Here is a 14040-nt window from a genome sequence, read left to right as displayed (position 1 = left end):
CCAATCACTTTCTCTGTGAAGAACTTTTTCCTAATGTTCAACCTAAACCTCCTCTGGTGCATCTTATGACTCTGTCCCCTTGTCCTACTGCTGGTTGCCTGGGAGAAGAGACCAACCCCCACCTGGCTACAACCTCCTTTCAGGTAGTTGTAGAGAGTGATGAGGTCTCCCCTGAGCCTCCTCTTCTCCAGGCGGAACAACCCCAGCTCCCTCAGCCACTTCTCATAGGACTAGGTACTGGTATAGTATTGTAAATGTTCATTTCAGTAAATCTATCTTTAGGGTTTCCTTCAGAATATTCTCTTCATTTTGTTCATGTACTCCAACAGGAGGGCCAGTGAAAAGCTGACAATAAGTTGCCCAAAGACTACTGAGCAGTGTAAAAAGGATCATGAAAAACAGACACAGACTTACTCCCAAGGAAGTCAAAGAGTGCTGCGCTTGGCTCCACTGGAAAATAGGACTGCAGCTTAGCAAAAGTTATGAGCATTTGTAATTTTCACAGAGATTGTCTGAGCAGCCTAAAGTTCTGCAACTTAACTCGTAACTGTAATTTAACTCGTAGTTTTCAAGGTTAGGTTTTATTCTCCTGGAGATACAGCAAGGCTAGTCAATCTGACTGGCCCAAGAAAACAATCATATCTGAGCATTCTTTCAAACTTTTTAGGTTTCACTAGTTTCTTTAGTTTTAAGTCAATACTGTTAATTAATACAGCCAAGGTGAGTTTGAAACATAAAGGAAAAGCACAATAAAATATGTAAAAGACTAGAGCCAGCAAGAGGGAATTGCTAATTAAAATATAAGACCAAGTTAAAATCCTATTGTGCTAACTCAACTCCTAGCTGACCCCTACACAAAGTGAAAGTCTCTGTTCCCATGTTCTACTTGAAATTTAATTGAAATTATCTACCCTGAGACTAATCACACTTGTTCCTTGCTACTGTGCCTCCATGCACAAGAATATTGTTTTAATATTTAGACCAGTTCATAGGGCCCATCCAAGTTATAACAAAACCCATATATATAAAAAAGATAAAGTGTGATTTAAAGAGTATTTCCATACTAGGTTTCAACCCAAAAGACCAAAACCCCAACAAAAGACATCTGTTTGAGTTGCTAAAGTTTTTATATAGATACAAAATTACTTCATTTTCAGTACTCCTATTTGCTATGAATTAAGCTATGAACTATCATATCAATATGATAAGAAACATTTCAAAAGATTTTTTCAAGATATATCTGCAACTTTCCATTTAGACCCTGACAATTAAAATCACTTTTTACAGAGGAATCTTACCTTTAATAAGAAGTTTAGTGTCACTGCCACTGTAAGTACCAAATAAATGTACATTACTTTCAGCAATCTTGACATAAATGTACCTTTTTTCATATTCATCTGCAAAAATATTTTAAGAATGCTGTATCATTTGGAGTTCAGTTTAAATTTTCAAACTACACCCAGAGGAGGGTCTAGTTACCTGAAGGCATTTAGAGAGCATTAAAGCTGCTACGAAACTGAGTAATGGTGACACTAATAAGGCTGAATTTTCAAACTGCAGAAGGTACCCCAAGAAGAGAGAAAACAGGTAGATTTTGTATACTTCATGCACCTGTTGAAGAAAAGAAATAAACCATAATAAAACAAAACTATAGTGGATATACATCTTGCTTTTTAGAGCAGTAGCTCATTTCTCTGTTAATGAGGGGACTAATGGATGTGGATCCTCCAGCTCGAGTCTACAGGGTACCATTTGGCTCTGGAAACTATTTCACATCTAAACGATACTGGTCAGCCTCAGTAACTAGTGCACAATTACTTCACAAGAACTCTGTAAAAATGCCAGAAGTGGGAGTATTTTACCATGTCTCCCCATTCTGTAACACCTTGCTGTGATGCAGCATGAAGCAGTAACCACAATGCACCAGTAAGAACACAATTTGTGTGACAGAGCTGACTCCTGCAAACAGGTGCTTTCCTTGCCCTCAAAATAACTTGTTCATTGACATTCATTCGGGAGTACTCAGATTGTTACTGATACTTTCTGTTATTTACTATTTGATAAGCAGATCTTATAGATCAAGCATTTCCCACTGCTGAGGAACAGAAAAAAAAAAGGTAACTGAAAGAAGGGGTGACGAATTAGAATTGCGTGCAGATGGATATCTAATAAAAGTAGAAGGCACACATGTACAAAAGAGCATATATACCTGTTGCATTTTATTCTGCAACAGGCAGAATTAAAATGCCTTATTGTTGCAACATTTCTAAGAATCATTTTGCAGAATAAATTCAAATACTTTCTAGTATTGAAAAATCAATTGGCCTTCAGCATCTGTCTAGTCTATTTTTATTGTCTAAATCAGTGCAAGGTGGGCCATTCGGGGTGAAAACGAGCCCTTTAACTCCATAGAGCCAACAGAGCACTTTTTTGGTCTGCCCCACCCTGCCGTGATTAGGGGAAAGTAAGGAAGAGGCAGCCAGGCCAAAATGGAGTATCATTCATCACTCTTTTAGCTCTCCAAGGATGTTTCACGTCTCAGAAGCTTTGTTTAGCTTCTGACCCTTTTGTTAGGAAAGCTGTCCCAAAACAAGTAGACCAAAAGAGACTCAGTTTAAAGCTATCTTATTCTTCTGATGACATGTGCTTCAGCTGGGTCCAAGCTGCAAGACACTCGCCCCTCAGTCTGTGCCCTCTGGAGTCTTGAACAGTTTGTATGACAGGCACCTCAGAGGCTGCGTATAAGTCCCCAACTATCAGTGGGTTGAAAAGTTTCAATACCTTCTCTGTCTGTGCCAGGGCAAAGCTGTCTAGCAGGAAAAGAGAAATAGCCTGCACAAACAGGAGATAATGACTATATTCCCACATCATCATGAAGGTATATGTTGAAGCATTCACCAAAAGATAACAAAACTTCTAGGAAAAAAAAGAAAAACAAGAAAAAGCATTAATTTTGTACCTATGTATCTCTGTCACTAAGTAACTAGGAGGTCATTAAAACATTAACTATGGAAATTAATTATTATTTTAAAAAATAATTAAAATACTGACTTTAACTGTATTCAACATGTTCTCAGTTGGAAGAAATTAATTACTGAAACATTCAAAAACATTTAAAGTCAACCAGAAGAAACATCATTGACAGAGAGACAGGGTAATGAAGTAAACCCCATCTTCTCCAAGCAACAGTAAAAGCAACAAAACAGTTTACACAGTGAAAAAAATTCTGCATCAATTTATTTAAAAAAGGACAGACAGCACATAGCTCATTACGACATTGTTCTCTCTGAACCCTCACGGGGGCATAGCAGGGCAGGGCACAAGTCACCTAGCAAAAACTGCTAGGTGAAATCCAAGTGACTGTTTTGAAAAGAACAAACAAAGCATCTACTGTTTTCTGCCTAGAAAGGCAACAGTGGCAGAGGTAACTACCCTAGAGCACAGTTCTACCAGCAACTCTTTGTTAAGAAACTAATTTTGCTTTACCTCAGCAGAACAATTTAGGTTTTTTTTTAAATAGCCTGTGAGAGCTGCTACTTGACATGCAAAATATGGCAAAGCCCAATTTTCCCTTGATGGTATGGAGTAATCAATTCTTGTTGTATCTGTCCTAGAATAAAGTACAGAGAAACAAAATTATTACAATATTTATGGAGCAAAGATATCAAGGAAAGCCTAAACGTCACTTCTAGCCATCAGTGTGGCCTTGTAAGCAAACTTTTCCCGGTTTTGGTGTGAAGTAACACTGACACAATTTCACCACAGATACAGGTCACACATTTAATAACAGCACGGAAGGCCCAACCTTTACTCATCTATTCAGCAGGTCTCCTTATTAGGTGGCATTTATAGCACTGAAGCCAAAAAGCATCTGCCTCCAGCTTTTTCTGACCTGCCTCAACACTTCCAAGTGGGATGTGTCACACACTGCTTCTGCCAACCTGCATAGGGACAACTGAGGAGTGCTAAATGCTCTTATGTCCCCCAGGCAGGGAACCGCTGCCCTGGCAGCAGCTTTTCACATTGCAGTGAAAATCAGCTCACAGCTGAGAGAAAAGACTCCTTTCAGTTCTCATACAGTATGTTTTAAACAAGTGATTCAGGTGGTTGAGCACAACTTAGAATACAAACTGGTGCTCCCTCATAGCAGCAGCAGCAGCAGCAGATATTTTGTCTACAGGGAAAATTCTGCCCAGCAAAACAAGAGATTAAAGACGGATGAGGAGCATGCAGGGTTTTCCCATGGAATGACTTGACAGTATCCACATAATTAGAGGTGTAGGTGAAAGTTTTAAAAAGTGCTAAAGTGACTTAGAAGCACAAGTAACGGTTTCAAAAGTGATCAAAGGCATCAGCTTCAGAGGTACATAGTCTTCTTTGTGTCTACTGTGCCTTTAAAAGGAAGCCTTAAGCTCCTTTATCATTTAGATATTTGAAAGCATCGCCTTTCATTTTTTCCTCTGAAGCCTCTTACAGAGGTGTATTTGGAGCTTTTCTAACTACTAGATCTTTCACTTTGTTAACATTGTTTAATCTTCTTTGCTGTTGAAAAAATTACAGATTTATTCACCATTTTTCCTACTTTCCACTGTTTACACAAGCGTAATGAACACTATTCTTAGCTACTAATCACAGATTCGGTCATGATGACTTCACACTCCTTGAAGATGCTTCCCAACAGTTCAACTTTAAAGATATATCTACAACACTTTGCTCCTCCATAGTTCTTTTATTTCAAGTGCTCTCAAGTTCACAGAAAGCCCCAGAGCTACTTGGTGAACAAACCAGGAGCCTGAACATAGGTTCTCATTGCCCAAATGAGGCTCCCTATTATTGTGGTGCTTCATAAGGGGAAGGGACATTTTCTTCCAAGTGAATTGTTTTAAAATAAAAAAATCTTGAGGTCAAGATCATCCGAGAAGATTCCACTTTACAGAAAAATCCACTACAAAAAGAATATTAAAAAAATCAAATATTATTTGCAAGAAAAATGCACTTGGATCATTTCCTTCTAAGCAACAGGACAACCATCACAATATTTACAACTGGTCAGAGAGAGCAATTCTGTTTACAGCTGTTTTGGACATTTGTTTTCATTCTTCACCAGCACAAAACCAAAACCTTCTGGGGAATGTTTTTGACAAATGAAATCGTGTGTGCACACTCCTGTATTCACACACATACATAAAGTCAGTTCAACTGGCAGCGTGGGTGGTTTGGACAACAAGGGGCCTTTCCATTAATAAAATCATCATGAGAATCAATCAATCTCTCAAAAACATTTTGTATTCAGCATAAGATCCTGCTCTCACACTGAGAACACAAAGCTTAATAGAAAGCATTTCAATCCGGTCTAATATTTGAAAATGCCTTATTGACAAACTAGATTGTATAAAGATGTTTTTCTTACCTGTTAATAATGAACCATGCTACAGTCAGCATTCCTGCCAGCCAAGTCCCACTCATAACCCAACTGGTTACAAACAATGCAGTCACATAAATTCCCTGCAGTCCAAAAACTATACCAATGTAGAAATACACTGGTTCAATAACTTCCTGAAATTACAAATAAAAATGAAGAGACACAGTGGCAACTGAGCTGAAGCTGGAAATTATTACTATTTACTATTTGTTACTGCTAACAGTGTGCTAGGTGCTTTACAAACAGGTAAGAGATGTCTCCTAGAAAAGTATTGGGCATACTTATATTTGGGGCTCAGGAAGAACAAAGCAGTGTGAAATAAGCGCACCCTTCAGGACTCAGCTTGCTACTGCCATGAGTTTTGTATTTGCTTTAGCATGAACATTGTAGCTGTTATCAGATTTAATAAATCTATACTGCAGTGGGATATAAAGTTCATAGGACTACTGAAAGAAGTTATGTGGGGGAGGAACTTGGAGAAGTAAAGATGTGGCAAAAATGGTTCCAAAATAAATCAATAACAAAAAGAAAGATAAATGAGGGAGGACACAAGTATGCAGCATAAGCAGAACAAAGCCCGAGCAGAGCAGAAATTGACAAAAGGTTTATCCACGGAAGTGTTTTTCCCTAGGAGAATGGGCAGACAGGTACCACTATGACAGACTCCTGTACTCCAAAGGAGCTAACTTTCCTGTTTTTAATGGATAGCACAGACATTCCCCACATTTCTAAGCACTCTGTAGAAGCAAAGAATAACAGATAAGTTTAATGCATACAAACCCCCAAAATCCTATGCCAGAGACTAATCAGAATTGAGGAGAACCTGGACGTGGTGAGAGGCTTAGCTCAGCTCATTCAGCAAAAAATGCATGTGTTCATTGTATACAGCATAGAAAGTCTCTCTCGCACACAGACACAACCATAATGAAAACACAGAAAGTAGGAGAAATGCACATACTTCGCTACCAGATGCTTGATATAAAACACTGGCAATCAACTCTGGGTACAAAGTCATTTGCTGGACTGCATTTATTGTCTTCAGTGATACTGTCTTATTGTTGTGTGTCAACTCATAAACACCTACAGACAAAAAAAAAATATTATTCTTAGAATCACTTACTATTGCTGTTCTTAAAGGAGGTCAAAGTGTATTCAAAGACGGGGGGGAACAGACTTGATGATTAAAGCTACTAACTGATTCACCACACCTAATTTTAAAGGAAGGAGAAATTTCTGTGTCAGGTGCCATTCCACCCTACTGATCTAGCAACCATCTGAAGCACAGTCTTTCAGTAACGTACTGGTGCAGTCCTGGAACTACCTACTTACAGATCACCTTCACAGGAGGTTCTTAAGATGTGAGACAGATCTAACAGGGATGAGCAGGATGTATTAAACCCGTCTTCAGAAGGAGGTCAGGTATGACAGCCTCATCATCCTTTTCAGCCCCCATTTCTGAGGCTTCTAAGAATCATTTACTGAACACAATACGTCTTTCTATGGGGTTGAGATGAAATTGAAGCTGGCATACTTGAAGGACACATCATTCTAAAATGTTATATTTAAAGAAAAGACTTGTCAATACTTAGGACAATAGAGGGAAGATGAAAAACAATCCAAATCGCAGTGTGGGGGAGAACAAAAGCCTCAAAACCAATGCAACAGCCAAACCAGACAACTGTTTCCATCTCTGAGCATATCTTGGTGTGTAGGCTGCAATTGGGTTTCTGTAGGCCAAACCAGGTCTTGCAGGACTTATAACTGAGTGAGATAGGGCTGTTCACTCACTCTTCTCTCCTGAGCTCTTGCCTTTTCCCCATGCCAGGCCAGGTGCACTTCTGAACTCATGGAGCTAGCAAGTGCTCCTCCTTCTTTTCAGTGCGTTAGTTTTCTGCTTGTTTAGGGACCTAGGATCAGTGAGCTCCAGAGTCAGTGCAGGATAACGAGTAGGAATGCAAAGGAAGGAGAGATCATTGCCACCCGGTCTGTTCTCCTTCCTGTCCCCTCACTCAGTCCTCATCAGCATCTATTCATCATAGCTGACAAGAGTAAAAACTTCTGGCAGGGACAGGATGGACCAGATCAGCTTGTGACAGAAACAGTTCCATCTTCTGACAGAGCATGGAAAACAGTACTTTTCACCCCCCATTCCAAAACCCAACATAAATTATGTTTGCATGGCAGAAAATCCACCATGTAGCATGGACAAACGCAGTGATAACTTTGATACAGGGCAATATGAGAACAATATTAACCCTGTACTAGAGTACTGATTAAAAGTAATCCGCTGGAATAGTTAAATACTGTTTACAGGATAGTTAAATACTGTTTTTTAAAAGGCACTGAAAAGTTAGGACAGCATGTGGCTTTTAATTAATCTGACTGATACACCTATATAAGAGCGTAAAATCAGTCCCCCCAGCCTGCAGGAGTTTTTTACTGTCTCCAAAAGGAACAGGACTTTTCAAAGTTAATAAAACAAATGAGTTTTGTACCTCTTTCAAAAGAAGGAGCCTTTAGCAGTTCTTTATAGAATGAGTAATAAATGGCACTGTCACCCTGAAATGTAATTTCTCGTTCAAGTTCCTAGAAAAAAAAAAATATTCACCTCCTGGAATCTCTTCTCAGAGAAGACTATATATTTTCAGATAGACTGGTTTTGTAATACAGGACATGGTTATGACTCCACTGTACATCTTCAAAGTACTCCACAAAACATTAATCTTCACAGCACTTCTGTCAGGTATATATTGCTCTCCATAACTTAGCAAACATGCTTGGAATCAGAGCAACTCAAATCCACATCGTAAGTTAGCACTAAATCCACAGGATCCTTTCATATTCAAAAACCTGAATGTCATTCAACTTTCCATACTTCACTAAATAACACAGTTCTTAAAAAAGACAAAATCCAAAAAAACAACTACAAAACCCCCCAAACCAAAAAAACAAACACAAAAAAAACCCCCAAACCAATGACAAAAAAAAAAAGCCCAACACATATTCCTATTGCTTAGCTTCTGCAATCCCAGTATGCTTCAGTTATTTCTCCAAATTTTAGAAAGATATTTCAATGATAAATGGTGGCATGGAAAAATGTACAAAAGCATGACAAGTCAAAACTAATGTTACCAGGAGAAATACTTCAACAAAAAAAAAGAAAGAAAGAAGATAAAAATAAAAAAAAGAAGAAAAAACTATATCAAAGACAGGTCTCAGTAGAAGGACATGGGATTCTGCAAGCAAGTAGTTCCAACCTGACAGGGATCAGCTTTGGTTTCAAGGACACAATTTGGTTTTTGTTTCAGTAGTTTAACTTTATCTTTACCTGCCTGCTGGAAAACCAGAACTTCCGTTCGTGATATGTTGAGAGGTACACAGCATACATCATTCCACTGGTCACTGCCGCCAGACAGCCAAAGAAAAGTTTTGCAAAACGCTGGATTAACATATCTGAAAAGGGACAGTGAGAGAGTTAAAATAGTCCAGAGGATTTAGAAAAAAAACAGTATGCCCTACACATGACTGTCATTTCTGAACAGCAACTGAACTTACTGGAATCAGAATTAACACACCATCAGCAGCACAGATACATCGAAAACTGGTATGTTATTCCTGTCCTGCAGAGCTTTCTTTCCCAGTTGTTACCATTGCTTCACAGGACCCTCAGATAAAATACTCACAAACTACACTGCAAATTTTCTCTCCATTTCAGTAAGTTATGTTTTCAAATGAATTCCAAGAAGGAAAAGTATCTTTCACATGAACAGAGCAAACTCTAGATTCTACCTAAAACACCACAACCTTCTTAAAGACATTAACAGACAGAGGTGGCCATACCATATCTAACCATTCCTGAGACATTCAATTTTCCATTCTGTTTTTAAATATAAGAAGAAGGAATTAATCTGAATTTTACCAAACTCATTCAACGGGCATGTACTTCACTTGTAGCTCCTTTTTAACATAGAAGTTTTTGGTAGTTTGGTGAGCACTTGCCTAAAATTATACTTGGTTTTAGTTCTCTTTCTTGAAAAGCTGTAAGGACTTTTTGTCTTCTTGTTTCAGTACCATTACTTCATGCCTCTCAGCTTCCCAAGCAAAAGATCATTCCAGGAGCAATAAATATATTTATTTGTATTCAAATAGTAACAACAGTAACATTGTTAACTCCTCTCCTTCTCCCCCCGGCCCCCAGCCTGAAACAGTCCAAGACTACCATTTCACTCCACAATAAATACAATGTCATTATTAAAGAATTCTAATGTGCATGCCTGTTTTCTCTTGAAACATTCAAAAACCTACTTCAAAATAAGTCTGTTATAAATTACTGTGCTACAAATATCTTCCCATAAAATGTAAATGAGTAATGAAAAAAAAAATCAAAAGTCTGCTAAAAATTCTGTAGCTTACATTTTGGCGATCTTCCCAGCTTTGAGTTTTCTTTGTTTCTCTGCTCTGGAGCCATTTTGTCAGATTCTGAGCAGTTTTGTTTCTTTCTCTGTCGCAGGTCTGCTGCCCCTGAAGACATTTTTTTTTAAGTTACTGCAACACAATACCTAAAATCTCACTCTGAGAAATCCACGCAGCAGCAGATAGCAGCCAGTTATTGCTATTGATTCAATCCCAAGGAAGATATATTTGACAAAGACTCAAAGTGGGTCACATGCTCAACTAAAATAACAATATCACCATATAGAAATCAATTCCTATGTTATTCCTTAGAAAAAAACAATAGTATTCTCTTGAGGTCATACTCTGGGGTTACCCAGAACCCAAAATGGAAGCTAACTGGTTTATTTCATGATGAATGTATTATACAAATGAAGGAAATCAGTAGTTTAGATAAGCTGATGCAGACACTGGGAGACATTGAGCAATTTCATTCTACTCTCATCCTGGTTTTACACAGTTGTAGCAGTGTGCAAGGCACACTACTGTAATACAAAAATTGCTCTACTCTATTACTTTTAAATTGAGCTGCCTATCATTCATAAGGCAAAAGTTTTTTTAAGTAAATATAATATCACTTTTCTCCTGCTTTCAGATCTACTGGAACTAAGTAGATTTATGAACATTTAGTCTAACATATAATTAAAAAGCCCAGCCTGCTCAGCTATACAGATCACATCACAAGATCAAGAGCTTCCTCAGCTTCTGTTAAGTTTTCTGTAAACAGTAGCAGTCTGAAGCTCTGATCCACTTATTTTACAGTCTGAAAGCTAATGAGGCTTATTCAGAGTGCAAGTCTACATACAAAAAGACTCATTGCAAAAAGTATTTTAAAATTATTGTATTAAAGATATCCCATAATATTTATGTCATTTTGGAAGGGTGATGAAAAGGTATAACTGTAACTCAGGCTCTAGAACTTTCAGCTCTCCCATTTGACCCACTGTACAACATTGCTTGAAATTTTGTAGCCACCAATTTATTCTGGACTTAAAGCAGCTCTTTCGTAAAGCCATCCAACTTCAAATTTGAAGTGTCAACCTTCACATCCCACAACAAAGCTTTTTATTACTCTGGCTGTATATTATTTCAAGTCTTAATTCAGTCTAATTTTACTCCCAACTATTGGATTTAAGAGTTAGAAACTAGAGATAGAAATATAAATTATTAAAGCAATGTCTGCCTGTATCAGGGTGTCTGTGTGTAAACAGAGCAATTTATAAATTATTCTCAGCAAATCAAGACCTCGATGATAACATTTTTCATGCAACGAACAAAAAATGTCTACCTTATTAAACAAGACAAGAACTGGAATGATTTTAAACAAAACAAGGATTAGGATGTTCAGTATCACATTTATCATTATGCCAATCCAGAATCAAATGTACACCAGTATCACTTCATGTCATGTGTATATATGTATATATATATGACGAACATCAAGTGCCCTGCAATTAAAAATCACTTGTACAATACAAAATAAAACAGGGTGGGGAGAAAACCCTGGATCACCAGAATGGGTAGATATGTGCTTGGAAGGACAACTGACTGCCCTTGTCATCCTAGTTATGACCAAAGCAACAGCACTGAGAACACTGAGGAAAATGCATTTCTTCTGCTTTTCTGGTAGAGAAGTAAGCCACAGTAGAAGTGTAACACACTTATAAAGTCTAGAGTTAGCAGCAGTAATAGAAAATTCCTAAAGAAAGAACAATTTAAAATTCTAATTTTGAAACAACTGCATCTCAGTCAGCAAATGATTTTCACTTCTGTTTTGAATGATGGCCAACAAATCCCCTTCACAAAGCAATAACACAGAAGGAGCCAAGTATGTTACTTTTGTTTTGTCTGCAGCTGCCTCAAACAAGAAAAATTTTGTTTTCACTTCTATGAATACCTTAAACGGCGTGAAATGAAAGTCAAACAAGGTGACAAATAAAAATTATCTAGAATTTTGAACTGATGGCACAACCTCTAGTAACTCTCTATCCAGCATGCAATTTTTCATCTGAGATTGCTTTCCAGTTCCCTGTAAGTTCAAAGTGTATTTTTTTTTCAAATCTTGTTCAGACAACATTTTTTATGTATCTACTGCAGAAAAGCATAACTCATTACTCCTGAATGCCACGATATTCATCTGGAATAACATAGGAATTTTTCACCTGAAAATTGAGCACTCTCTGCAATTCTTATCCTCTCACCTAAAGAAGGATAAGATAGAGCTGGGAAAAATTCAGAGAAGGGCCATGAGATGATCTAAGTTGGGCAATGGCTCCCATACAAGGAACAAGGAAACGAGTTGAGGATGCCTCAGTCTGGAAAAGAGAATGACCAATAGAAACATGCCAGATGTCTATGAGCCAGTGAAGTGCACCAACAGGCTGAATAGAGAGCAGTGATTCACCTTCTTTTCTAATACAAGAAGTTCTCAAATAAACCCAGTGAGTCAGGCTAAAAGGAACTAGCTCGTTGCACATCACCTTCAGGTACACCACTCCTACTCAAAGAATGTTCTGTAAACCAAGAGCTTACACAGATCCAGGAGAAGACTGACACATTTGTGGAGGACAAATAACCAAAGACTACTAAACATGCAGAAACCACATCCAGCTCAGAAAGTACCCGAGCTGAGAACAGCTGAGACGCTGGAATATGCCATGGGACAGATTTGCATATGCTTGCTTTGCTCTTGCATTTCTCTGGGTGCCTGCTAACAGTTATGTTTCTGCTGATTTCCACAAGAAAAACTAAATGTCATCTCCTAGTCCCCACAAAGAGCATTAGGACAGAAGAGACCTCGAGAAAAATACTTGTGTGGAGGCTAAAAGTGAAACAGAATTACAGAATATCCTGAGGTGGAAAGGACCCAGAAGGATCACTGAGTCCAAACTCTGACCCTGCACAAGACAGCCCCAGGAGTCACACCATGTGCCTGAGAGTATTGTTCAAATACTTCTTGAACTGTGGCAGCCTTGGTGCTGTGGATTCCCTGGGGAGACTGTTCCAGTGCCCAACCATCTTCTAGGTGAAGGACCTTTTTCTAATATCCAACCTAAACCTCCCCTGACACAATTTCAGGCCGTTCCCTCGGGTCCTGTCACTGGTCACCACAGAGAAGAGATCAGTGCCTGCCCCTCCTCTTCCCCACACGAGGAAGTTGTAACTGCAGTGAGGTCTCCCCTCAGCTGAACAGACCAAGCGACCTCAGCTGCTCCTCATACGGCTTCCCCTCGAGGCCCTTCACCACCTTCATAGCCTTCCTTTGGACGCTCTCTAATGGCTTAACGAAACGACAGAGGAGACTGAAACACACGGAAGGATGCCAAAGAAAAAGCATACTCATGGAGGCATCCACGGAGCCCACAGATGCTGCCCCGGGAGTTCTGCCCACAGGCAGCACCGGGCGAGGGAGGAGAAAGATCTCACGAGCTCCTGGGCTCCCACCGGCCCGGCCTCCTCCCGCCTGGGGCTGCGAACCACGGGCTGCCCCGGGCTGGGATGGGCCCCGAGGGGCCGCCGGGACGGGCTGGGCCCGGGAGGCCGCCTGTGCCCTGCAGCCCAGTGTTCCTCCCCCGTGCGCGGCCAGCCCGGCACGGACTCGGCACGGACGCGAGGGGCGGACACGCCGCCGGCCTGGGCCAGCGGCCTCGGCCCGGCCCCGACCGCCCTCCACCCGGCCCGGCTCCGCGGCCTGAGGAGCCGCCCCTCACCTTCCTCCATCGCCGGCCCGTGGCTGCCGCCCTCCGCCAGGTCCCCCCGCCGCTCTCCGCGGGGCGACGCCTCCGCCCCGCCCGTGCCGCCGCCCGTGCCGCCGCCCGCCTCCCGCCGCCCGCAGGGGCGGGAGCGCTCCCGCATCCCCCGGCGAGCGGAGCGGAGCGGAGCGGCCCCGCGCTTCCTCCCGCCGCCGGAACTGCGGCAGCGGAGCCAGGGCCACGGCCGGAGCGGGGCGGCGGCGCACCGGGGCACGGCGGGCACAGGGGCGGGGTCGGGGCTGCCCCGAGGGGCTTTCGCGGTCGTCTCACGGGAGCCGCCTCGCAGCCTCCGAAAGCCGCATCCCACGGGCACCGCGGCGCAGGGCCCCGCCGCCCCCGCCGGCCAGCCCGGCTCCAGAGGGACCGTGACCCTTCAGAGGGGCCGCGGGTCCCAAGTTAGCCCGCAGAAGAGGA

General features: G+C 41.0%; 1 protein-coding gene across 3 annotated transcripts in view; it reads right to left on the bottom strand.

Annotated features, from left to right (window-relative positions):
* Positions 1-13744, bottom strand: part of DPY19L4 (dpy-19 like 4) — a 33633-nt gene extending 19889 nt beyond the window's left edge. For 2 of the 3 annotated variants that reach the window (XM_051785263.1, XM_051785266.1), the window contains exons 1-10: positions 13585-13744; positions 9836-9943; positions 8751-8875; positions 7918-8008; positions 6381-6502; positions 5411-5556; positions 3487-3610; positions 2782-2916; positions 1480-1611; positions 1299-1397 (exon numbers count right to left, since the gene is read on the bottom strand). In XM_051785263.1, the coding sequence (XP_051641223.1) occupies positions 1299-1397; positions 1480-1611; positions 2782-2916; positions 3487-3610; positions 5411-5556; positions 6381-6502; positions 7918-8008; positions 8751-8875; positions 9836-9943; positions 13585-13729 (1227 nt within the window). In that variant the 5' untranslated portion in view covers positions 13730-13744. The remainder of the gene's footprint in view (positions 1-1298; positions 1398-1479; positions 1612-2781; positions 2917-3486; positions 3611-5410; positions 5557-6380; positions 6503-7917; positions 8009-8750; positions 8876-9835; positions 9944-13584) is intronic. The other variant, XM_051785264.1, reaches the window with a different exon arrangement.
* Positions 13745-14040: the final 296 nt, after the last annotated feature.

Source organism: Manacus candei, unplaced genomic scaffold (genome assembly GCF_025592945.1).
Source record: "Manacus candei isolate 608988 ecotype Guabito, Panama unplaced genomic scaffold, ASM2559294v1 h1tg000019l, whole genome shotgun sequence".
Classification (NCBI taxonomy): domain Eukaryota; kingdom Metazoa; phylum Chordata; class Aves; order Passeriformes; family Pipridae; genus Manacus; species Manacus candei.
Note: the sequence above shows the minus strand (reverse complement) of the source record. Positions and strands in the feature narration are given on the sequence as shown.